Below are 27681 nucleotides of genomic sequence, written 5' to 3' on the forward strand. Positions count from 1 at the left end.
TGCCTAAGGTCTCATCTCATGCACTGATCCACAACACTAGATTTTTTATTGCGTGCCAGGGTAATAATTTTTGTACCTTCTTCCCAACACTAGATTTTTATTTCATCCACACATGAATTCTGTTTCAGTTTCAATAAATAAACATATAGTATAACATATTATGGCTCTCTAAGTTTTTTATTTTATACATTAATATTGATTTGGGTTTTGTTGAGAATCAAAATAATGTTATATTTATTGTATAATATTAGGGCTGATTAGACTTAGTTTATGAAACACACCAAAATTTTTTTTTTTAAATAATTTAACTCAACCATAGTTGGGTTACAGCCACCCAACACATTTTTATATCAATAATTTCAATATAAAATATTTTATAATTGGCTTCAACTCACACACTATAACATTTCAGATAAATTTTTACCTCCCACATGCCATTAGGCTAAATCACATTTGTCCATCCTTATACTCCCAACAAGTAAACTAAATCACATTTGTCCATCCTTATACTCCCAACAAGTAAAATAAGCAATTTAATCAATTTTCAACACAAGCCAGTTATTTGGCCTTATAATCATGCCATTTTAACCAATCCAAAGTAAACCAAATATTAAAATTACAGTCATCCAAATTGTACCAAAAATAGAAATAGTTTGAAAGGCATGATTACATTTATATATTCATATAATTGACAATAAACAAAAAGCCCTAATATTGGCAATATAACACATTATAAATCATAAATTAAATACCCAAAAGAGACAGTGGATCTATACCACTAAGCCTCTGGGACTCCTCCACGTGTCACTCGTGGCTCTTCTCCTGAAAATTGTTAACCACATAATGAGACTCAAAAGTCCCAGTAACCAAAGCCAATTTATGATAGTGTATACAAACAGTTAAGTGTGTGCTTACTAAGTGAGAATTAAAAATAATATAATTCCAACAAATATAAGAAATATTATAATAAACACAAACAACCATCCTTATATCCCTCCATTAACCTCGAGCCGTAGCCCTCACTCGGTACTAAATTACCCGGCCAAAGGTAGATTAGCCCGAGCCCTTACAAACCACCTATTGAGCTCCAATAGGGGCGTACCACGTGGCACATAAATACAACAATAATAGCAAGTCTCCCAACACCTCCCACAATAATCAAACAAATTCATAATAATATTGCACAATTATACAATATTACAAAATTCATAATTTTCTCAATAATCACCCAATTAACATGAAGTAACACTAATCACAAATTAAAAGCATGGTTACCTTGTGGCTTTTTCAATAAATTATTCCTTAAAATTTCTCTCTCACCACAATCTTCACCAGTAATACAATCTACAAATAACATATTATTTATAAATATTAGTTTCAATTTTTGAAACTAATAAAATAATTCTAATAATAGAATTAAAAATATAACATAATTCCTAATCTCAATCTTAATACAAATCTATAGTTAATACTATTAAGTAAATTTTTAACTCCTCTTTTAATTATCAATAAACATTAATAATCTAAAAATCAACTTCTAAACTAATTTCTATTATCAAAATTTTCTTTTTATTTTATAAATTCGTACCTAAAATACCCAAAATTAAAAATTAAGTCTCTAGCTTAGAATCATAATCCTATAACCATAATAATTCATTTCTCATCCCAAATAATCATCTAAACCTCAATAAATCAACATATATTTTCAGATCTAGTTTAGAATTTGATCCATAAGCCACAAATTCAAAGATCATTAACAAATTTATACTCTATAACATTTATTATACTACTGACAACCTCAAAAACCATATTTATTCAACATAAATTCATCCCTCTTTCAGATCTTAAATTTTCTACCACTACAAACTCAGAAACTAAAGAAGAAGGATGACTAAGAAAAATTTTTAGAACACTTACTTAGTCTTGAAAAGCTTAAAATCACACCCTAAATATCCTATTAAAAACTCTTACCTTAAAACCCAGCACCGGTGAATTTGGCTCACAGATGCTCTCTCTGCCGAAGCTCACGCACGAAAGAAGGAATGAAGAAATGAAGGAACAGGTGAGTTTTTATAAAAATTCAGTGGGTCCCACATTTTTTTTAATTATTTTCTCTCTCTCTTCTTCTTTCTTTTTTTTATTATTTTATTTTATTGTTACTGTTGAGGCGGCGGACGAAGCAAATTCGCTTTCTTCTTCTTCTTCCTTTCTTTTTTCCTTTCTTTCTTTTTATTATTATAATAATAATAATTTAATAATATTTTATTTTTTATTTATTATTATTATTTTTTTTATTTTTTTTATTTTTATATTTTTTTTATTATTTTTTTTTCATACCTTTTTTTTATAATAATAATTTAATAATACTTTTCAAAATTTTATTAACCCAAATTAACTATTAAAATTTAAATTGGGATGTTACAATTCTCCCCTCCTTTTAGAAATTTTGTCCTCAAAATTTAAAATTAATAACTATTAACTACTCACTTAATCAAAAAGACGAGGATAATCACGTCGCATACTGTCCTCGGTCTCCCACGTAGCATCACCTGGAGTTGTGCTCTTCCAGATTACTTTAACCAATCTAATGGTCTTGTTTCTTAATTGCTTGTCCTTATAATCCACAATCCTTTCTGGTTCAGCTCTGAATGTCAAATTCTCCCTGAGTTCAATTTCCTCGGGTTCAATTATATGGGAAGGATCTGGTTGATACTTTTTCAGTTGTGACACATGGAATACGTTGTGTATTCCAGCAATTTGGGGTGGTAATGCTACTTGGTACGCTACTGGTCCAACTCGTTTTAAGATCTCAAAAGGCCCCATAAACCTTGGTGTCAACTTCTTAGCCTTAATAGCTCTTCCAACACCAGTTACTGGAGAGATTTTCAAAAATACATGGTCACCTACTTCAAACTCAAGCGGTCTTCTCCTCTTATCCGCATAACTCTTTTGTCTACTTTGAGCTGTGAGTAATTTTTGCTTGATTAAAGCAATCTTTTGGGTAGTCTCATCAACAATGTCTGGCCCCAAAACAGTTCTCTCACTTAATTCTGTCCAACACAGTGGCGATCTACATTTTCTTCCATACAATGCCTCATAAGGTGCCATCTGAATGCTAGAATGAAAACTATTATTGTAGGCAAATTCAGCTAATGGTAAGTGACTATCCCAATTACCTCTAAGCTCAATGGCACACGCTCTTAACATGTCTTCAAGAGTTTGTATGGTTCGTTCCGTTTGCCCATCGGTCTGGGGGTGGTAAGCGGTGCTAAAACTCAGACGAGTACCCATGGCTTCCTGTAATGACTTCCAAAAGTTTGATGTGAATCTCGGATCACGATCAGATACAATATTTGTCGGCACTCCATGCAATCTCACCACTTCTCTTATGTAGATTTCAGTTAATTTTTCGAGAGAATACTTGATATTAGTAGCAAGAAAATGAGCTGATTTGGTGAGTCGATCTACGATTACCCATATAGTGTCATGACCAGAAGATGTTCTAGGCAATCCTGTAATGAAGTCCATAGAAATGCTGTCCCATTTCCACTCTGGAATATCAAGAGACTGTAGCATCCCGGCTGGTTTCTGATGCTCAATTTTGACTTTCTGGCAAGTCAAACAACGAGTTACATGTTCAGTTACATCTCTCTTCATCCTTGGCCACCACCAACCACGTCTTAAGTCATGATACATCTTAGTTGCTCCTGGGTGAATGGTATATTTACTCTGATGAGCCTCCTCAAGTAAGATATTTTTCAATCGAGTATCATTAGGCACACACACTCTACCTTTATATCTTACGACATCATCATCGGTCACATCAAAATGTTCAGCCTTTCCAGCCCCAATCTCTACCCTAATCTTATTCAAATAATCGTCCTTCTGCTGCGAAATTCTGATTTCTTCCCAAAAATTATTCTCAAATTCAGTAATATGTAGAGCAGCCAAACGATTTTCGACTACTTCTACATTTACTGCATGAAAACTACTCCATAATTCATGTTCTCTGACCATCATGTGAGCAGTATGTACAAGCTTCCTGCTCAGAGCGTCGGCGACTACGTTAGCTTTCCCTGGATGATACTTCAACTCAAAGTCATAATCCTTCAAAAACTCAATCCATCTGCGCTGTCTCATGTTGAGCTCCTTTTGATCAAACAAATATTTTAAACTTTTATGATCACTGAAGACTTCAAAAGAAGAACCATAAAGATAGTGCCTCCAAATCTTCAAGGCAAATACCACAGCAGCAAGCTCCAAGTCATGAGTAGGGTAATTTTCCTCATGAGGTCTCAACTGTCGAGAGGCATAAGCCACTACTCGATCCTCCTGCATCAATACACAACCTAAACCTTTCTTAGAAGCATCAGTATACAAGGTATAAGGAGCAGTTGGAACAGGTAAGGTGAGCACCGGTGTGGTGGTCAACCTCTTTTTCAGCTCCTGGAAGGCAACTTCACACTCGTTCGTCCAAATAAATGGAGCATCTTTCCTGGTCAACTTAGTCAAGGGCATTGCAATTTGTGAAAAACCCTTAATGAAACGACGATAGTAGCCTGCAAGACCCAAGAAACTCCTAATCTCTGTCACACTTCGAGGTTGCTCCCATTTCATCACTGCATCTATCTTACTAGGGTCCACTGCTACCCCTTCTTCTGAAACAACATGGCCTAAGAATTTAACTTCTTTAAGCCAAAAATCACATTTGCTCAACTTGGCATAGAGCTTGTGCTCTCTTAATATCTCCAAAACAATTTTAAGATGTCTAGCATGGTCCACCTCATCTCGAGAATAAATAAGTATGTCATCAATAAAGACTACAACAAATTCATCGAGATAAGGCCTGAAGATTCGATTCATATAATCCATGAAGACAGCTGGGGCATTTGTTAACCCAAACGGCATCACTAGGAACTCATAGTGCCCATATCTAGTCCTAAAAGCAGTTTTAGGGATATCCTCTGCTCTAACCCTCAATTGATGATACCCTGATCTTAGATCAATCTTAGAAAACACCGCTGAATTGACTAATTGGTCTAACAAATCATCAATTCGAGGTAAGGGGTACTTGTTCTTGATGGTTACCTTATTCAATTGTCTATAATCAATACACAATCTAAGGCTTCCATCTTTCTTTTTCACAAACAGTACCGGTGACCCCCATGGTGATACACTCGGTCTGATAAACCCCTTCTCTAACAACTCTTCAATTTGTCTCTTCAACTCAGCTAACTCCGATGGAGACATCCTATAGGGTGCCTTAGAAATAGGCCCCGTACCAGGTACGAGTTCAATCGAGAACTCAACCTCTCGTTCTGGAGGCAAACCGATCACTTCAGTAGGAAAGACGTCAGGGAATTCTCTCACTACTGGAATCTGATCTACACCTTCTTCAATCTCTGCCTTGATTGAGAAGAAAATCATAAAAGCTTGACAGCCCTTTCTTATACACTGTTCTACTTGAGCTGCAGACAACAACATAGGACTTTGGGACTCTACAGGGGTTACAGTAAGAGCTGAGAGTGACACACTCTTTTTCTGACAATTAAGTACAGCTCCATTTGCAGACAACCAATCCATCCCCACAATAACATCAATCCCAGACAAAGACAAACAAATGAGGTCTATGGTGGTCTTTCGACCCTCATACTCAACCTCTACATTTAGACATGCCTTAGCAGTCCTTACAGTCAAACCAGCAGGAGTAGAAATCTTCACATCAAAAGGTAAGGTACACACAGGCAATTTACATCTTTTCATACATTCATCAGACACAAAAGAGTGTGTAGCACCCGAATCAAACAAAGCACAAACATCATTATCAAGGATTCGGATTATACCTCGGATAGCATTAGGGTTGTTAGCAGCCTCTGGCCCAGAGAGGGCATACACTCGTGCTGGTACTGTAGGTCTCTGATCATTACCCCTATTTTGATTTTGATAGCAGAATCTAGCAATATGACCAGGCTTCTGACAGATGTAACAAACCCAACAATCACCAGAATGAAACTTCCCACACTTACTGCATGCTTGATTACTAGCAGCACTAGGAGTAGGATTAAAGGTAGCTGGGCTCCTATAGGACCCTTGACTTCCACTCTGATTCCCTCTGTAGCTCTGGCCCTTATGATAGTAGCCCTTCTTCTTCTGATTTCTAAAGCCTCCAAAGATTTGACTGCTCCTCTTCTCTACTCCACCAATGGGTCTGGTGTGGATAGGGGGCTTCCCATGAGGTTCTTTCCTCCTCTCTCTATCAGCTTCTAATCTAGCCTCTCTCTTCCTCCGAGAAACTATTCGAAGCTTATTGCACATCTCACTGAATGTCTTGATCTCAAAAGGGGCTAACTGTTCCCTTAGATCAGGCCTCGCCTTCTCTAGTAATCGTTCAGCCATCCACTCCGTGTCTTCATGTTTCTGGAGGTAAGTAGAGTATTTAGATAATTCTGAGAATTGTTCAATAAATTCATCCTCATCTAATCACCCTGGCGGAATGCATGAAACTCAGCCTCCTTTTCTGCTCTCAGTGCAGTAGGAAAATAATTCTCGAACAATATGGCTTTAAAATCTTCCCAAGTAAGAGAGGAATCATCCTTCGGTCCTGATGTTTCCCACCATTTCTTAGCACTCTTCTGTAGTAGGAATATTGCCAGCTGCACCTTTTGATTAGAAGTGCACACAACCATACGAAAAATACTCTCCAATTGATCTATCCATTCTTCAACCACCGCTGGCTTAAGATTTCCATCGAAAGTAGGAGGATTAAACTTACGAAAAGTACTCCAGATCTTTGTGATCGTGGATGTCTGTTGCTCAGAGTGGAGACTCACATTCTTCGGACTAGTCTCATGGTGAGAATAGGAAGGTAAGCCTTCATCAGCAGATTGGCTCGCATTGAATACCTTGGTATGGCTTCCTTCTTGTTGGCCATTTCCCTCTCGGTTGTCATTCTCCTTATATTGTCTTAAAGCGGCCAACTCTTCTTCTTGTCTCTTCATGCGGTCACTAAGATTATATAGTAGATCCATCATTTGCCTCATGGTTGGCTCATCCTGCCTTAGTTGTGACTGTATGGGCTCGCCCTGCCCAATTTGTTGCTGTGTGGGCTCCGGTTGTGGCAGTGAAGGTATGTCATTTCCTATTGGCTCTATAGAATCACCGGCAATTTCGCCACCTCTCCTAGTTTTGGACACCATCTCTCCCCTCCTAAAGGATGGAAGTCACATAATTAAGTTAACACTAATCTCAAGACAAGAAAAATAATGGAGAAGTATTATGATTTAATAATGTATATTGCCAATAAACTAGGTTAATGTATAACAATTTCATAATTTATAAGAATTTGAAACATGTAGCTCTGATACCAAAATTTGTAACACACCAAAATTTTTTTTTTAAATAATTTAACTCAACCATAGTTGGGTTACAGCCACCCAACACATTTTTATATCAATAATTTCAATATAAAATATTTTATAATTGGCTTCAACTCACACACTATAACATTTCAGATAAATTTTTACCTCCCACATGCCATTAGGCTAAATCACATTTGTCCATCCTTATACTCCCAACAAGTAAACTAAATCACATTTGTCCATCCTTATACTCCCAACAAGTAAAATAAGCAATTTAATCAATTTTCAACACAAGCCAGTTATTTGGCCTTATAATCATGCCATTTTAACCAATCCAAAGTAAACCAAATATTAAAATTACAGTCATCCAAATTGTACCAAAAATAGAAATAGTTTGAAAGGCATGATTACATTTATATATTCATATAATTGACAATAAACAAAAAGCCCTAATATTGGCAATATAACACATTATAAATCATAAATTAAATACCCAAAAGAGACAGTGGATCTATACCACTAAGCCTCTGGGACTCCTCCACGTGTCACTCGTGGCTCTTCTCCTGAAAATTGTTAACCACATAATGAGACTCAAAAGTCCCAGTAACCAAAGCCAATTTATGATAGTGTATACAAACAGTTAAGTGTGTGCTTACTAAGTGAGAATTAAAAATAATATAATTCCAACAAATATAAGAAATATTATAATAAACACAAACAACCATCCTTATATCCCTCCATTAACCTCGAGCCGTAGCCCTCACTCGGTGCTAAATTACCCGGCCAAAGGTAGATTAGCCCGAGCCCTTACAAACCACCTATTGAGCTCCAATAGGGGCGTACCACGTGGCACATAAATACAACAATAATAGCAAGTCTCCCAACACCTCCCACAATAATCAAACAAATTCATAATAATATTGCACAATTATACAATATTACAAAATTCATAATTTTCTCAATAATCACCCAATTAACATGAAGTAACACTAATCACAAATTAAAAGCATGGTTACCTTGTGGCTTTTTCAATAAATTATTCCTTAAAATTTCTCTCTCACCACAATCTTCACCAGTAATACAATCTACAAATAACATATTATTTATAAATATTAGTTTCAATTTTTGAAACTAATAAAATAATTCTAATAATAGAATTAAAAATATAACATAATTCCTAATCTCAATCTTAATACAAATCTATAGTTAATACTATTAAGTATAATTTTTAACTCCTCTTTTAATTATCAATAAACATTAATAATCTAAAAATCAACTTCTAAACTAATTTCTATTATCAAAATTTTCTTTTTATTTCATAAATTCGTACCTAAAATACCCAAAAATTAAAAATTAAGTCTCTAGCTTAGAATCATAATCCTATAACCATAATAATTCATTTCTCATCCCAAATAATCATCTAAACCTCAATAAATCAACATATATTTTCAGATCTAGTTTAGAATTTGATCCATAAGCCATAAATTCAAAGATCATCAACAAATTTATACTCTATAACATTTATTATACTACTGACAACCTCAAAAACCATATTTATTCAACATAAATTCATCCCTCTTTCAGATCTTAAATTTTCTACCACTACAAACTCAGAAACTAAAGAAGAAGGATGACTAAGAAAAATTTTTAGAACACTTACTTAGTCTTGAAAAGCTTAAAATCACACCCTAAATATCCTATTAAAAACTCTTACCTTAAAACCCAGCACCGGTGAATTTGGCTCACAGATGCTCTCTCTGCCGAAGCTCACGCACGAAAGAAGGAATGAAGAAATGAAGGAACAGGTGAGTTTTTATAAAAATTCAGTGGGTCCCACATTTTTTTAATTATTTTCTCTCTCTTCTTCTTCTTTTTTTTTTTATTATTATTTATTATTGTTACTGTTGAGGCGGCGGACGAAGCAAATTCGTTTCTTCTTCTTCTTCCTTTCTTTTCCTTTCTTTCTTTTTATTATTATAATAATAATAATTTAATAATATTTTATTTTTTATTTATTATTATTATTTTTTTTTATTTTTTTATTTTTTTATTTTTTTTTTTCATACCTTTTTTTTATAATAATAATTTAATAATACTTTTCAAATTTTTATTAACCCAAATTAACTATTAAAATTTAAATTGGGATGTTACAGTTTATCTTTTTGGTATTATTTCTCGTTATTCCTTTGTCTTGTATATACAATTAAACATATAAATAAGATAGATTGTAGTTCAGTATTTTTACTGACTATTTTTCCCAAATCTCTCTCATATTCACAGGTTTCATAAATGCAAACAAAAATTTATACTATGTTATTTTATAATTTAAAAATAGTATGGAAAGAATGAATTTCTTATTAGATTGGAAGACTTCAAAATTAAATGGAGAAATTTTTTATTAAAGATTCTTTTTCCAAAATTCATAAAGAATATCAATGAAAGACTCTTAAAAGAGTTTCATATTTGACAAGAAGTTGGACGAATCAAATACTTGTTGACTGTGAATGTTTCCCTTCTGTAATTTTTTTTATAAATAAAACATGGCAATTTTTAAAGTTGTATGAAATTGGGTATGAATTTTTTTTTATCAGTATTTAGATAAATGTTACTGTTTATGTTAGATAAAATCCTTTTACCCAACAGAAATAAACTGTATCTCAAATTCAGTCATAATATGTTTGATGGGACAATTAGGATTAACCCCAGTGTCAAGCCACTATCCAATGTTTAATAATTCACTCATTTTTACTATTTTTTTCTATTCTTATTATAATCTCAAAATTAATAATAATTTATGATAAAATATATAAAATTCGAATTATTGAAATATAATGTAAAGCCCTCAAATTAAATCTCTTAATTGCATAAATAGTACCAATATGCCAATCACATATTACATCCCTGGTGTGTTGCTGCAGCAACTGAAAAACAATACACCTTTTGGTAGCACGCGAAGCAAAAACAATAGAAAAGCAAAATCAAATATATTAATTAATCATATATATATATAACTTTTCTGCACTATATTAAACAAAATCTAAAAGTCTTATGTGCATAATCGTACTCCATCCAAGCTCGCCGGAGCAAAGTGGTAGGATCATGAATCTCTGGAACAGATATTTGCAAAGAGGACAGTTAAGTCAAGAAGGTCTGATAAAGAGCGTACATATTCAGAAAAATAGTAGTAGTAATCATGATAATATACTGATCACTTTTTTCAAAAGATTGAGCAGTGCTGTGCTCCAATTATCCCCAGTCGATCAATACAAAACTTGTCAGCCATATATTAGCAAACAAAATTTAGATCTTCGATCATTGTACAATAAGATATAAATTTTGTTTGTTAATATAAATTACTGACACAAGTTTTGTAACATTATGCATGCCAACGTTATAGGCCATGGCTTTTGACGACTTTACGTACAGATATTGCAGTACGATCATATAGTTGTGACGATGCATCTACTTTCAGATCATAGCATATCATAATTTTCTCACTTTTTATTTTTATTTACTTCGATCAAATTGTCGTAAATATGGAGATATTAGTTATAAATTACTACTTAGAATAAGCTATGTAACTTAAATATACTTACTTGGTTTGTAACCAATACCCAAATTATATATACAACTATTTAAAAAAAAAATTATCGGGTCTTGACTATCATTAAATTTATCTTTAGGGACCTATGTGTCTTTCTCCCTTTATTAATATGATTATTACTGACATAAATTTTCTGTGGTTATCTCAAGCATTGATTTTAAAAGATTCGGGTCCATATATAAACTCTATTGTATTATTATTACGATTTGGACTTTGAGTAACTATTCAATCTAACTATAGCTGGATATTTTAATTTGCATGGCACAAAATCTTATAAATAAATTATGTTGTACATGATTTTAAAATGATGAGAATAAAATTTATTTTATAACTAGTACTATATTTTATACATGATTGACTCAATTTGTAGAATGACCCAATCTTCAGGGATAATATCATAAACTTGTTCTATAATAAATGATTGCGTGATAAGAATCTCAAAAAATGCAAACCATTCTAAAAATTCAACCCAATCACCTAATTTTTTTCAACGAACGACATAAATGCTGCTGGTTCGCGTACTACTATGTGATACACACCCACAAACATTACGTAGGACAAAGTACTTTTCGAGTTTATATATCGCTTTAAAATTTTATGATGCCGCTCTATATATATATATATATATATAATTTAACTTCTTTATAAAATGAATTCAAATTACATAAATTTTCGTTATTGAATTGTGCAGTGCTTTGAATAGTCACTTACATGATTATATAATGCATCTGGTTCCAATAATGCACAGGAGAAGATGGAATGAAAGTGCAGGTTTAGCATGAACTTAATTAGTATGTGAGTCCAATATTTCTGGTAAAAAAAAAACTAGGTGGGTCTAATATATTGTAATAAAAAATATTTTCTCTATTAAAAAATATAAAGCATTTTTTAAAAAGTTAGATGTTTAAAAATGTAATCTTTTGAGGTGTAACCATTACCTTTTTTTTTTAAAGTGTTCCTATTAATAAATAACTTTATATTTATTGTAAGGTGTTTAATAGGGGTAAATATAAAAAGATAGGATTAGTTTGAAAGTAAGTAATTACTCTATCTGATCTAATTTATAAGTCATTTCTACCAACCTCATCAATACCAATACAACAAAAGTATAAAAAATAAAATTGTGTAAAATTACAAACATAAACTTCAAAAAGTAAATAAACTATATAATATTATTTTTTTATTTCTCTCTCTTATTTTTTTAAGGATAAATTAGACATTTCATTTAAAACAAAACATCACTATCAATCCAATGATTTATAAAGTGGATCACTTCACCTTTCTAGAAGGTGGCTTATAAAGTGGACCGGAGGGAGTACTTTATTGGAGATGAGATTCGATTAAAAATGTCTTACATTTTTAAATAGAGGAAGTACTTATTATAAATTTCTAGTTTATATGAAACATAGCACGACAAAAACAAGTGGCCAACAACAATGAAAACGGACAAAGGTTCATGCACGAGCATTCAAGATATGTATAAAAAAAAAAAACAACTGGCAATATATGTGTAAATAATAATGTTGTGAAAAATTGGTGCAGCGAATTAAATATTTGTGCTTAGGGTTAAATAAATATATAGTTTAATTTTATGTGAACTTAACTGTTTTGCCACCAATGTGATCCTACCAAGTTCGGGCCATGAATAATGGGTAAATGTATCCAAATATATATATATATATATATATGTCAATTTTTTTAAACAAAGTATTTTACTATTATTTGCTATATATATGGTGGTTAATAACAGTATTTTAAAAATAAAATAAAATTTCAAATGCATCCGCTAAAGGATTGAACCATTAAATATATGGGGAAATATCCAAGGATTTGGATATTTAAATAAGTTAAATACGTTAAAAATTATAATCATTCTCAAATATTATTAAAATAATTATTAAATACTAATTATGGAACTTATTATTAAATTTTAAGGATGTTAGTTCTTTATTTTGAAAAAAGTTAGTACTAATTACTTAGAATGATAATGTCCTTAAAATGGCACCATATCGTTTTTTTTTTTGGAAAATATAGAAGTAAATTCCTTAAAATTTCACAATAACTTTGTTCTTTAAAAATAGCTAGAGTGGAACCTGAATAAACCGCATTATTTATGATTAATGTACATCATACACTCTTGACATGTAATACTAATTATTACTCCATCCGTTAAAAAATAAGGTATTTTTAATTGAATTTCATTTCAATAAAGTAATTACCTACTTTCAAATTAACCCAATCTTTTTATATTTACTCTTATTAAACACCTTATAATAAATATAAAGTCACTATTAATAGGGGCATTTTTTCAAAAAAAAAAAAGACAATGATTACATCTCGAAAGATTAAAAATGCTTTACATTTTTTAACATCCAACACTTTAAAAAATTTCTTACATTTTTAAATAAAATAAGTATAATTTTAAATATTTTATAAATTAAAATTTGATATATATATATATATATATTGAAATGCAACTTTTTCTTGTAATTTTTTAAAATGGATAATATAACTCTTATACATTAAATTTCTCTCAATTATCAATTTAATCTCCAAATTTTAACTTAATATAACTCAATACTTAGTCTTTATTGAATAATAAAATTATAGGGACTGAGTTATAAATATGAGTAAAAAAATATAAGTATCGAGTTGTTTTGAGTTAAGAAATTAGAGGAATTGAGTTGTTGTGTATCAAGTTTAAAATTTTGAATTGATATTTGGAAAAAAAATCAGGTCCAAAAGTTATATGTCCCCTTTTCAGATCATATGAATAGCATACTATCTGTGAAAAAGGAAAAAAAATCCAAATTATAGGGCAAAAAATTAATTCAATCCATCCATCCATCTTCTCCGAATCCTTTATTCTTTGAAATCCAAGGGTTTAGAGAGACAAATTTTCCAAATACCTAGCTAAAAGTAATTAAGAAGGCATAAGTAATGGGGAAAATTATTAGCAAGTCCCTTACTGGGGTCAAAAATGTGCTAGCTGGAGGACCAAAAAATCAGGATACAAGCAAACAGGTTTGAAATTTCATGATTATCATCTTGCAATTTAAGCCTATTTGTTTGTATCCTAATCTTTTAGTCTTCCTGCACAATTTCAATCCTCAATGATAGATTTACTAGCAATTTTCTTTAAGTAATAAGGGGAGTGATATACAGTTATTGGAATAATAGTAGTAGTTAATAATAAATGAGAAGATGATAGAGAGAGAGAGAGAGAGAGAGAGAGCAAGTGAATGTGAATGTGAATAGTCTGAAAAGGAAAAGGCAGCCCTTTGGGTGAAACCCCAAAACAGCATAGTATCAGTGGTCCATCGCTACCTCTCCGTCTCACTCCCACTCTTTCTGATCAAACTCTTTTATTACTCTCACTCTTCTCTCTCCGTCTCTCTCTCCCCCTCCTCACTTATCATCATATAACCCTAACCCTAATAAACCCTCTCTCTCTCTCTCTCTCTCTCTCCATCTACAGTGGAATCTGCGACTGCTCTTGTCTGCATGCATGTCTGCCCCCTTCTCTTATCTGCAGTCACTGAGTACTCTTGACCACCTTCACTATTCCATCTCTCTCTCTCTCCTCCCTCTCTCTTTGATAATAATATATCGAACTGCTACCTGCATTTAATGCAAAAGATCCTCACCTTTCATTTCATTGTTTGTCTCCATCTTCTCTCTCTCTACCTCTCTCTCTATCACACAAAGACAAACGTACGCTCTCTAATTGATCATCCCAAATCTTATTCACTACGAAAAAGGCTTTAACCAACTCCTACTATACTACCCGTTAACTATGTACACTCAACAGCAAACAAATATAAATATATATATATTATAGATCAGATCCGTCGCTCTGATTTTCTGAATCCTTAGGGTTTCAATTACAGAGAAACTAAACTAGCAGTACTGCATTATATTAAAGTTTTAATATCATGTAATTAAACTGTCTCGAGACTATTGAGAGTGTATGTCACAAGTAAATGGAGGCATGATTTCCGCTGTAGACGAACACTTCACTGTTATTATCATCATCGTCTTCTTCGTCGTTGACGTCTTCGTCTTCGTCGACGTCAGCTTCTTCTTCTTCGTGTTCGTGGTGGTGGTGGTGGGGATCGCGGCTGTCGACGGTGTGAGGAGCGTGGCCATCGCCGAAGGCTCGGACGTGGTCTTTGAGGGATCTCTTGTGCTTGAAGTCAGAACCACAGATACAGAACCAGAGCTTGCCGCAGTTCTTCTCGTGGGTCCTCCAATCGCCCCGGACGGCGAACGGCTTCCCGCACTTCCGGCATCCGAACGGCTTCGCCCCGTGCTTCCGCTTGTAGTGTGTCTGAAGAGTTCTGAAGTCTTTCAATGGCCTCGACCTCGGATGGTGGATGTTGTTCCGACAACCTTCGGCGCAACAATAACATGGAAGTCTCAGAATCGAAGACGCTGGTTTTGCCCCTCTCAGAGATTCTGGCCCTTTCCTATACTGCGATCCATGTCCCCACATATGCATCTGCATTATTATACATGTTAATAACAATAAAGTTAAGATCGTCCATGTTGGCACTCAAATAAATTGAAGTCGATGATAGCAAAACAAATGTTATGCAGCTATCTCAAAGACTACAAGTCAGAATGATGATAATGATGATATGGCTAAAACGTAAACCTCTATATAATTAATTTGTGGTTATGAAACAAGAGTGTCTGATATTTTTTGCTGAAAAGGGTAACAACATTAAATTACTCAAAAATCGTGGGTCAAATCAGCATGTCTGAATTCCCAAATTGGCGGGGAAAGCCACAATCGAATAGACTGCTTCAAACAAGGATTATCTTTATAAAGGATATGATAAAAAGATCTTTTTTAAGAAAATGTCGAGATCACTAGTTTGGAGAATTCAAACCCCAAATATAAAATCACAATCCCGGTCGCTTAACCAGCTGAGTCGACCGGTATAGACTAGAGACCCGGCCAGCATCTAAATTCAAATGTATATATTACTCTTTATTTCTTTATTATTATTATTATTATTTTAAAGTTGAATGGAGCAATGATTACCTGCATGTTGTTGAAACGGTTGAAGGTTTTGTTGCAGACAGAGCAAGAGAATTGGGTGGGCCCGATAAGGATCTGTGCAGGTGAAGGAATCCAATACTGACCCGGAACATAACCCGAAGGCGAAGTAGCAATGAGCGGGTCGGGTTTGCCAGAAGTGGCACCAGCGTTAGTGGTGGTAGGAAGGCCGATGTGAAGAGCCACCGTAACGCCGAGATGATCAGAGATAGGGTTTTGGGGATGATGATGATGATGCAGAGAAACGACGTCGTTGGAAGAAGATGTAATAGAGGGGTTCATGACCTTGGAAGAATTAGAAACGGTGTGTTGGCCAGGAGGTCCGAGGGAGAGGGAAATGGAGTGTTCGTCGTCAAGTACTTGGTCTGCTTCCAGACATGACGCGATGTAGGAGAAATTAGAGTACTGATCATGAGTCTGCATGGTGATCGATGACGATGAGGGGGAGTAATTATTCCACAGAGACACAACAGAGGATATAGAGAGAGAGACAGAGACAGAGACAGAGAGTAGAAGTAGAGAAGTGTGAGAAGGGAAATGGGGATGATATAGCCTATAAATAAACGAGCCTCTCTCGCGGATATGGATGTAGCTTTAGGAATTTCATTTCAATATTAGCAAAAAATGCTTACACCTTCTTGTAATGTAGGTTTTACTTGTGTTAGTACTGCACTTAGTACACGTAGTAGTACATAAAGCCAATTAACTAACTTAACCAAAGTTAGCTGGTTAGACTAGTGAATCGTTCCAGAATTTTGGATAGATCAAAGAGTTGGATTTTATATATTTTTCTTTCACTTTACTGAGTCTAAAATGATATTGTTTTATAAGTTAATTAAAAAATCATCATGATTGAGGCGATCCAGATTCAACCGTGATTTAGAACATTGACCCTAATTTAAACTACTATAAGGACCAATTAATTAGGTCAACACCAAGACATACATGAAAAGACCGTCTGTGTTTTTTTCCGAAAAAAAATTCATACCTAAGTAAACTAATGAGGGAGATTGCTACACACAATATATCAGTATCAAATTCAAACTGGAGAAGAGAAATAATGAGGGAGGACATGGGAGAGGGGAGGAAATGGAAGAATTTGGAAGGAAGTGAGGGAGGAGGAGACAAAGGAGCGGCAAAGAAGGAAAAAAGAAAGCATTGAAGAGCGCACCAAATAGGCAAATACCCACAGTCCCACACTCATCTCTTTCTATATTCTCTGCATCCTTTTTCTTCTCTCATTACTTTGTTTCTCCCTCATCATATAACATGTCTATTGCTCACACATTTGGATGCTTTTCAACATATATAAATAAAGCACACTATTCATGCTTTTATAAATACTACAACTTTTTATATGTTCTATATTTTCTTATACACTACTGTATGATTATATTCAAACATTATCGAATAAGCTTAATTGATGGTGAGTCTCTCAACTTAATTTTTATATATGTTATATATCATTGATGATAACATTGAAGTCCCTATATGTTGTAGAGAATTTGATGAGTGAATTGCTATAAATTTTATATTTTATTTGTTTAAATATTTTAATTATGCCAAATAAAAATGCTTGCATTTGAAAAGTATTGATAAAAATAAAGAAACATCCATTTATTGTTGATGTTAACCATGTTTTAATATTTTAATTGCATTTCAAAGTTCAAAAAATATTTTTTACATTTTGGATTTTACTAGAATTTTGACTCTAATTTTTCCCTCTTCTTTTTAATTTTTTATATCAGTCTAAATAACTAAGCAATGACATTAATATTCAAAAGCTACATGTTATATATTTACTATACATTCAAATCTCCAGCTTAATTTAAAAAAATGCAAGTTACACTTTTCGTGACTTATAGTGATCAATGTGACATAGTATAAATACGGCTATATGATGATTTCTAGGGCAGAATTTTTTTTGAATGCGGTTCTATAATTAAATTAAATTCGAGTATTGTTATATTTAATTGGAGCCAACTCTGTGAAAGATATTTTCGACTTTTATACAAACTGGAACCTGAAATCTCAACATGACATTATTATTATTATCATTATTATTATTATTATTATTATTATTGAGCAAAACATGGCATTATTATTAGAGTGCGTGTATTGGTGCCTTTTGTTTTGATTTGAACGTAGCAGGCCACAAGCAAATGCTCGGCTTCCCAGCACAATACTCTCATCTGCACTTTCTGCTTTCATTTACTCCTTTTCTCTCTCTAATGAACTCTCTCTTTCTGTCTCTGTCTCTCTCAAACACACAAACCCAAAAGTGAGAGTGAGAGTGGGTGTTACATAGGCACAGGTCTCTTTCTCTAATTCAGACAGACACAACAAGAACACAAAGCCACAAACTGATAGACTGAATCATACCATAAAACGTACACAGTATGTATACATGGAGAACTGTAGATTGTGAGGCCTGTGTTGTTGTGTGTGCTTGCGTGTGTTGTCTCTCTCTCTCTACCACTTTCTCTTACCAAAAGGGTTGGCGATAGTGATAGTGATGGTGAAAAAGAGAAGTTACCTGCATAGTGAAAATAATCACATCTAAAGAGACATATCATCAGAGAGTTGAAGTTTCATTATATCTTTCAATTTCCCTGCAGGTTCTTTAGGTTTATGGTTGTTCTGTTACGTAATTGTTCACGACTTCTATGTGCACCGGTACTATGCCCCTCATTCAAACTCATAAATATTACTCGTATCTTTCTCTTAACATAATTAATGCTACTTTCAAAAGATGAAAGTGACAGTGTTACATAAGTTTCACTTTATCTCCACCAAGTGCATCTACATCAATCCGGTCCATTTGATTTTTTCTTTTTTTTTTTCAAAGTTATATTTAAATCCATTTAATTTGATTGAAACAATAATGCAAATTTTACAGGTTCAATAAGTAGTGGATAAATCTTTTTCGAAGCAAATCAGCCAATGGCATGCACTCATGTATGAAAGATAGATGGCTCAAATTATTACTTTAGCGATAGTGTGTCGTTAATATAAACTCACTCTATTTAAAAATGTAAGATATTTTTAATTTTTTAAGGTATAATCATTATCTTTTTTTTCAAAAGTGCCCCTATTGATGAATGACTTTATAGTTGTAAAGTGTTTAATAAAGGTAAATATAAAAAATAGTGTTAGTTTGAAAGTAGCTAACTACTTTACTAAAAGGTGAGATTTGTTTTAAAAATGGCTTACATTTTTTAACGAAGAGAGTATAGTCTAATATAAAAATATGTGATATTGAATATACTCTATCATTTCAAAAATGCAAGTCATTTTTTGAGAGATTAAATGTTCAAAATATAATGTATATTTAGTATTTCAAGGTATTATTAATGTATTTTTTCAAAAAAATACCCTTAATAAATTAATCACTTTATATTTATTTTAAGTAAAACACCCTATTAAATAAGGATAAACATGAAAAAATAATATTAATTTGAAGAAAGTTAACTAATTTATAGGAGTATGTCTGTGGTCAATTTTTTCAATAAAAATATAATAAGTTGATAAGCATCCTTAAAAAAAAAAAACCAATCATGTCATTACCATATAAACCACCAAATTATTCACTCACTATATACTAAATTTTGGTTCTCAGAAACTTAATAACGAACTTATGAAAATTATGTATGATATATATTCTAGAAATTTTGTAAACTGAAGTTATAGGATTACCTTTCAAAATAGTGTTGGTGCACATATACCACATCCAGTCATACATTGGTTTTTTCCAGACCTAGTTTCTTTATGTTTTTCAACAGAGATCGCCTATATATAAAACGTAGGAAGTTCTGCAGTATAAACATCCGGAACTGTATTTCATAATTATTAATCAACTCCAAGAGCATCGTATAAGCATTAACTTTTATTGTTATCGAGCAAACCCTAGGTGTATTAGTCCATTTAAATTTTGAACAACATATATATTTGATAAAATATTTTATATATATATATATATTCTAAAGAAAATCTTTGCCAAAATTCAATGCAATGCGTCATGATATTAAGAAAAAAGAAATTAAAGAGTAAAATGAGAATTGTGAGATAAAAAGTATTAGAAGAATTGGTAAAAGTATACAAAGTTTTAGTTTAGAATCTTAATTTTATTAAAAAAAAATTAGTTTTCTAATCTTACCACTGTTAGTCTAAAATAACAATTTTTTGTGTCAATCAATTTTTTTAAAAAAATAAAATTTAAAAATATTTTTTCTACGTTATTTAAAAATCCAATGTCATTAATTTTTTTTAATGAAACTAACTATATTAGGATTGAATAATTAAAAAGGTACTTTATAAAATTAAAAAATAAAAATAAAATCTCACGTTTATACATGTAACCCGCATCCATGAAAAAAATAATAACAACACTGTGAAGGAGGCATCCAAAAAGCAATTTTCAGGAGGCAAAACTTTGAACATTTAGCTTTAGCTTTCATTTATTTTTTTATTTTTTATTTTTTTGATTACACAAGACACAGGTCAAAGCCTGGACGTTTCACAAAATTACATCACAACTTCAGACTTATACGAGTCCAAACAACCGTACTGGTTCATACAAACTTTCATTTAATTTAATCTTTTCAACATATAGACTATCCAACTATCCGTACCTTTTGCCTTTTGGTCAGATTTACTTTTTCATGTTAAATAATGAAGAGACAAATTAAACAGATGGGCCAATCTTATGGGATTGTGGGCCAAACTCTGACTTGACAGCCCAAACCCAGGAGCCCTTGACTGATCCTAGCCCCACCTTGTGGTCAATAGTTGAATGATGACTCACCAAAAAGGGTGGCAACAATTTTTATTGCATCAATTGTGGCATGCATGCATTACTATTAAACTCTATGGAAATTTTTTTTATTAGATTATGAAATAATATGACTTTTAGTTTTTAAATTTATTTTCAATTATTGATTTAATCCTGAGTTTTGATTCAGGATAACTCAATTGTGATTTAATGAGTTGAGAAATTATAAGAATTAAATTGTATTCAGTCAAAAAATTATAAAACATGAGTCATTTTAAATTAAAAAAAGTATAAAAACTAAATTGTTTTGAGACAATGTTTAGAAATTAAATTGTTAATGGAGAAAATCAAAAGTTATATTTTTTTCTTTTAGATTAATCTCATAATATAATTCTAATAAAAACTTAATATTTCTATTTCGTCATGCATGTATATGTAAATATCCCTGGATCAAATAAAACTTACTCTCTCAAGTTTCATGAATTTGAGAGGATTTGAGCCGTGAATAAATCAAGTGACGAAAGATGCACTTGATTTTAATTCATCATAGTGGGCGACAATATAAATGTATAATTTGTACACAAAATGGAGGAAAAATTGAAATCATTTGAAGCAAAATATTATATCATATTGAAAGCACTCAAGCAAAGAACATGGTTTGATTTATCGTGTGGTAATAAAATTGTGAACATTTATTTAATCAAATGCTCTCAAATACAAAACTTTCAAGAGAAAGAACGATTTTGATCCAATGTCTCAAGGCTGTTGGGTACAGAAGGTTGAATAGTGATTCACTGTTTCGTCTCTGTTTGCGGAAATGCCTTGATTTGATGTGTCCCCGAAATCTCCAAGCACGAAATGGTCAAAGTCCTCCTATTTATTCGAAATCATCGAATCCTTGTACAAATATATGCTAAAATATTTTTAATTAAATTTTATCTCTTAATAAAATAATTATTTATTTTTAATTAATTTTATTTTTTATGTATATTTTTATTAAATATTTTATAATAAATAAAAATATTATTAATAGAGACATTTTTAAAAAGAATAATGATTATATTTAAAAAAATTAAAAATATTTTATATTTTTAAATATTTAATTTTTTAAAAAATGTAAACAGAGGGAATATATACACATATTTTTTTATTAATATCTATATACTTATGTATTTTTAATTTAAATTATTTATATTTAATTATTTTTAGGTCGTAATAAAATTAGTTTTTAATTTGATGTACTTTTTGGTCTGCAAAATCCAAAGTACAACTCATTTAAAATCTTTCAATGTATCAATTGCCAAATGCTTTTTTTCCCACTTCACGGGCCAATGAACTGTTATTGAAATCAATATTTTATCATTCGATACACCCACGTAAAAAAAGAGTTAAATTTGGTAAGTGTATTTAATACATGCATTAAATATTTATGTTATTTGAATCGTTGATATTTATATTAATAATTTAGATAAATTTATTTATTTATTAATATCAAGTAGAGTATAAATTTAAAATTATTAATATAAATTTTAATAATTCAAATGATATAGACATTCAGTATCTATATTAAATACAATTACCGAATTCACATGACATAGAAAGTGTTAATCATCAAAATTCAAATAATACACATTACATATTCACATTTATTCAAATATATGTCCAATAATGCATGAAAAAAAATGTTACGACAACATGTAAAGTAAATAGTTATCGTTTGCTAAAAAAAATATGTTTACTCCCTCTATTTTTCATCTATCATTTTATTCGACACCCAAATGAAGAAATGTTATCTAACAAGTTTAAATTTTCTTAACTTTTCTAGTACATCCTTAATTTAGAATAGTTAACTTATTAAATATGTTTTAAAATAAAAAAATTAACTTTACCTCTATTAAAAATAAAAAGAAAGAAACACACAGTATAATATGAGCCATGTATAATTTAAATTTATATCAAAAGTAAAATTAAGAAATAATAATAAATAACTTTTTACATGCTTTATATTAGGAATTAAAAAAAAATCTTTTTGGAGCAGGAAAGAGTGTGCGTGATAGAAACAGTGGAAGACAAACTAGTCATGCAATATTAGTTGGTAGTGTCGTTTAGATTTATTCACAGGGAAGACAGATTACAAGTACGGAAGCTTTGGGCCATATTAAACGCTTTGACGCAATAATGGTTTTACAACCGCTGCCTGTCTTTGCATTCAATACACGTCATATAATTCCTTTTAAAAAAATCATAATTGATAACATTAATCAAAACATGAAACAATTAATTCGAAGTAGATCAAGCTTTTATCATCATCTACCACCTTTCATAACAAGGTGAATTAATTAAAAGAAAAAGAAATTACCAATCAAATTTGTAGCATGACTAGTCAATAGATCGGTGAATTATATAATTTGTCCCTGTAAATATTAAAGTCCTGTTGCTAAAAAGAAATAAAATAGAATGAATTTCAAAAATAAAGATAAAACAACTATAATGATCAAAATGTGGAAGGGCATAGATAAGCCATGTTCACGAGGAATGTAATTTAGTTCGTAAAATTAATAATCATGATTTATGATATTTTTAGAAAGTGCGATGATTCTTTCATTTATGGTAATTATACTCCTTCTATCTAGAATTATAAAATATTTTTAAATAAAATTTCATATATCAATAAATCTCATTAAATACACTTAACAACCTTATCTTTTCAAAACTAAAATATAAACTTTTAAAAATACCCATCATTTAATACATTGAAAAGAGAAATAATGAAAATTAATTATAGAGAGAGAAAATGTAATATTAAAATTGGTATATTTAATGAAACTTTAATCTACCCAAAGTATCTTATTTTTTAAGATGGAGAAACTCCTTTTAAAGTGTTCTATAATTTAGGACGAAGAAGTATTAAGTTTTATTATACTTACAGTGAGAGCAAAGAATAATTTAATTTATTTTTATTTTGATTTTTTTAATCAATTCCATTCCTATCATTTCTAGCAATTAAATGAGACTAAAATGATTTAAATATCTTGTATATAGTCTCAAATTCTCAAACCTCAAACTACATATATTGTATAGAAGTGATCTCAATTAACTAATTAAGTGCCTTTTTCTTATCACAAGTGTAAGGAACCAGGAAACAAATGGGACAAGCCCCAGGTAAGAAAGTGAGAGGACAAATGTGGGAAAATAATAAAATGGACAAAATATCTCAACTCAAAATCTCAAAGGCTTGTAAAATTTCTCACATTAAATCAAGTTCACTTACGTACATTTGAATATATTAACAATGCATGAATAGTATTATAAATTTTTATAAATTTCATATTTCATGTTAAACATGATTGATGATAATTGATGGTAATTTAATATAACTGATATTGATTTTCACCATGGGAATAAATTAGGGTGTGGAAGGTAACTAATTAAAGCAAGTATATGGTCAAAGAAGCAGAGACAAAGAAGACAAATCTCCAGAACCACAAAGAAACCTAACATGAGCTAACTAAAAAATAATGCCATTGACATGTAAAGTGAGTGCAGAAATCGAAAGGCTTGAAGAACGAAAGAGAATGCCCATATAGCCAGAGATAGAGACATTGGATTCTACGAACTAAAAACACAGACAGACCCATAGGATTAATATTAAAGAGCAAATCACGTGCTCTATAGTCTATATCTATGTGTGATCCATATTTCTAGCAAACTGACGTATGAGAAGGACAAGGGTTAAAGCCAGTGATAATATTTGAGAAAGGCATGAGAGAGAACTTGGAAGGAGAAAGCTTGAACAAGAGATTTCCAAAAATGATGCAAGTATGAGAAAGGAAACTGAGGCTTTCTCAGCCGCCATCATTGATCTGTCACTCAATCTCAGTCTCACTGTCACTACCTTTCACTTATTCCTACACTTACTGTTTAATCCTTTCTCATATGTTCATGTGTGGATGTCGATATATATGCATATACATACATACATATATATATATATATATATATGTTGTCTCTTGCAATCCTCTGGTCAAGATTCATTGTTTGACTCGAAGATAGACGAGAGAGAGAGAGAGAGAGCAGGATATTTATCTGATTCTTGCGCTGTTTTATATAGTGGCTTTCATATGTCAAGAACTTTTGTTTTGTGAAGATTCTTGGGCGGCTTGAAGATATATAATTAGAATGACGGTAGAAAGAAAGTGGATGGAACATGCATGATTAAACAAGAAGGATAATTACAGCATAACTTTTTTGAGGTCATCTAAAGTGACAAGAAGAAGGGAAAGATGTTTCGTTCAATTGCAAGGGAATTATACCAGCTTAACTAAATGTCTTAAATTATAAGCTCCGGGAATGTAGTAGCGTTGGTTTAAATTGTAGAGCTTGCACACAATGGATCTGACTCAACTCGATCCAGATTAGTCTAGGCTTTTGTTAAAGTTCCCAATGTTATTTAAGAGAATTTGGGAGGAAGCTTTGAAATCCTTTAATCTTGAACATAAGCCACTTGCAAAGAAACTCTCATAATCAACCATCTCTAAGGGTAAGCTCAGGTGATAAGAGTATGATGAATAGTAGAAGTAACAAGTTTAAATTTTCTTCACACACACGCATAGAATTCTTATAATCAAAATTATAAGTCACAAGCAAGAACGCTTGGGGTATTAATTATTTCTTTCCTTTCATACCGCTGATTAATTAATTTTGAAGTCCAAATACAATAAGAGAGAAATTAAATAAGGGAGTGGTAATTTGGTACCTTTTGCTTTAATATTCCACTCAACTTGAAAGTCTTGATGCAGTCGTAAACTCATAATACATGTGTTGTATCATTGGAAAATTAGATATTATGTATTTATAAATGTAAGTATATCAATTCAGTTTGCCTTGCATGGGGAAACAAGTTTTTTTTTTCAATTCAAAAAACAAGAATTGATAACAACAGTTTAATCACAGTAATATTCATTTTAATTTATATATTGAGGTTGATTATATATTGATGATTGATTAATATAATTATAATTATAGATATTTAAAAACAGTCACTAAGGTACTCTCAAGGATTGGGCTGAACTTTGGACAGCACACAGGCCCAAAACAAAAAACTTGGAATAGAACAAGCTTGCGTTTCGAATAATGGCCCAATATGTATAATGGGTATTGGAAACTGATATTTCTTAAAAAATATATATAATGGGCAACTTTTGGGCCAAAGCCCAAAAATTGGCACGGCTACTTTTTTTTTGCTAGAGGAAATCTTAAATCTAGAAACACACGTTTACTTTATTTATAAAAATTATACAATGTGACTCATTGATCGTTGATGCTTGATGCATAAGTTAAAAATGATAAGAAAAATAGTAAATCAGTAGGAACATCGAGCTATGGCTTAAGACTACAATATGAAAAAAGAGTATGAACGTTAAAATGACTTAAATAACATAACGTATTGTTTTTTCATTTCTTTTGTCTTTTTGGAATGAATAGATATTTTTTCATAAGTTCTTTTCTATATATAAATTATGAATTCTTATTAATATATATTAAATTTGCATAGGTTGCAACTTTGGGACTTTTTTTTTTTCCAAGATAAAATGTTTCAATATCAATTGAAGACCCACACACGATACATTCGAAGGCGTATGTATGAAATTTCTTATTGATGTAAGAACTTCATTACTTGGTAGTATTCTATGCTACATCTCATCCTTATCCTTATTATAAAATATTTCTAATAATATTTTTACGCATCTTAAAAAAATTTATTATTAAACTTGTTGAAAAAAATTCAAAAATTCTAATGTTACTTATATCAATGAGATGAATGTGAAACTTTGATTACAATTTACGGGTTCATTTATTAAAATTTGGAACAACAAAAATTAAAAATCATTAGATATTTTTGTATAATACGTTATACACTTTTTTTGGCCGAAAAATCTTCTAGAAGACACCTCATGGTAAGGACGTGAAGAAGTGATAATTTTAGAGGAAATTTAAGCAAAGCTGACTCTAATAAGCTGCTGAGGTTTGAAGCCCACTTCTGATGAACTTTACAAGTAGTTTACAGAGGAAAAAATGCTTGGCTAACGTTAATGGGCAATGGTTGGTTTGCACCGTCAATTTCTTGATTTTCACACAATTATTCCTTTTTTTAGTGTTTTTTTTTTTTTTGGGTAATCTTTGACATTATCAGCGTTATCTTGGTGGTGGTGGGGACCATGGACGGTGAGAAGGGAGAAGGTAGGAACTGGCACATTGCCACGTCATGGTTAAGGCACACGCTGATGGAGAGCGAGTGGGGGAGAAGGGAATCAGGGATAGAGAAGGAATCGTCGAGAATCGAGAAAGGGGAAAAGGTTGGTGAGAAAGAAGCGAAAACGAACAGTGGCCATTGAAGGAAGCGAAAGGGCAAGTTGGAGACAAATCTCGGCCAGAATCATACGCGACGTGACGCACGCGTGTACGCGCTCTTCAAAGATTCCCTCACTCGCAACGCCCGAGGTATATTCTGTGGATATGTCACCCAATTCGTCAAATCATATCACATTGCCCTCATCAGTATTCCTTCCTTGCCTTGCGTCTCTCACAACCATTTTTTTTAAATTCAAAATATTCTTACTAAGAAAAATATTAATCTGGTCCTTGATAGTCCTTTCAGTCCTTGTAAGATAAATTTTTTTCTATTTATAAATTATATTATTAAATTTTTATCAAAACTTTTTTATTTTAACTTCTATTAAATATTAAAAAAATATATATTATTAAAATATGTATATTTTATTAAATAAAAAAGTATGTATATTTAATATGAGCAAAATTAAAAATTAAATTTTTAAATGAGGTTAATGAGTTTTAATATTTTTATTGGTTCCAATAAAACATA

At 31.5% G+C, this 27681-nt stretch overlaps 1 protein-coding gene across 1 annotated transcript; it reads right to left on the minus strand.

The window, feature by feature from the left end:
- Nucleotides 1-14524: 14524 nt before the first annotated feature.
- Nucleotides 14525-16514, minus strand: LOC129323068 (zinc finger protein WIP6). The gene is made up of 2 exons (XM_054969619.1): nucleotides 16013-16514; nucleotides 14525-15463 (listed from the first exon to the last, which is right to left on the minus strand). Exons 1-2 carry the CDS (start codon nucleotides 16448-16450, stop codon nucleotides 14936-14938), a joined length of 966 nt encoding a protein of 321 aa, XP_054825594.1. The 5' UTR covers nucleotides 16451-16514; the 3' UTR covers nucleotides 14525-14935.
- Between the last annotated feature and the right edge of the window lie 11167 nt (nucleotides 16515-27681).

Source organism: Prosopis cineraria, unplaced genomic scaffold (genome assembly GCF_029017545.1).
Source record: "Prosopis cineraria cultivar Desert tree isolate PC_DT_omini unplaced genomic scaffold, ASM2901754v1 PC10, whole genome shotgun sequence".
Taxonomy (NCBI): Eukaryota; Viridiplantae; Streptophyta; class Magnoliopsida; order Fabales; family Fabaceae; genus Prosopis; species Prosopis cineraria.

What these genes read in the sequence shown, in the direction of transcription:
- LOC129323068 (XM_054969619.1), bottom strand. Translation starts at nt 16,450, where the DNA reads ATGCAGACTCATGATCAGTACTCTAATTTCTCCTACATCGCGTCATGT. An exon ending in ACCGTTTCAACAACATGCAG is followed by an intron (nt 15,464 to 16,012) that starts GTAATCATTGCT and finishes ATAATAATGCAG; the next exon opens with ATGCATATGTGGGGACATGG.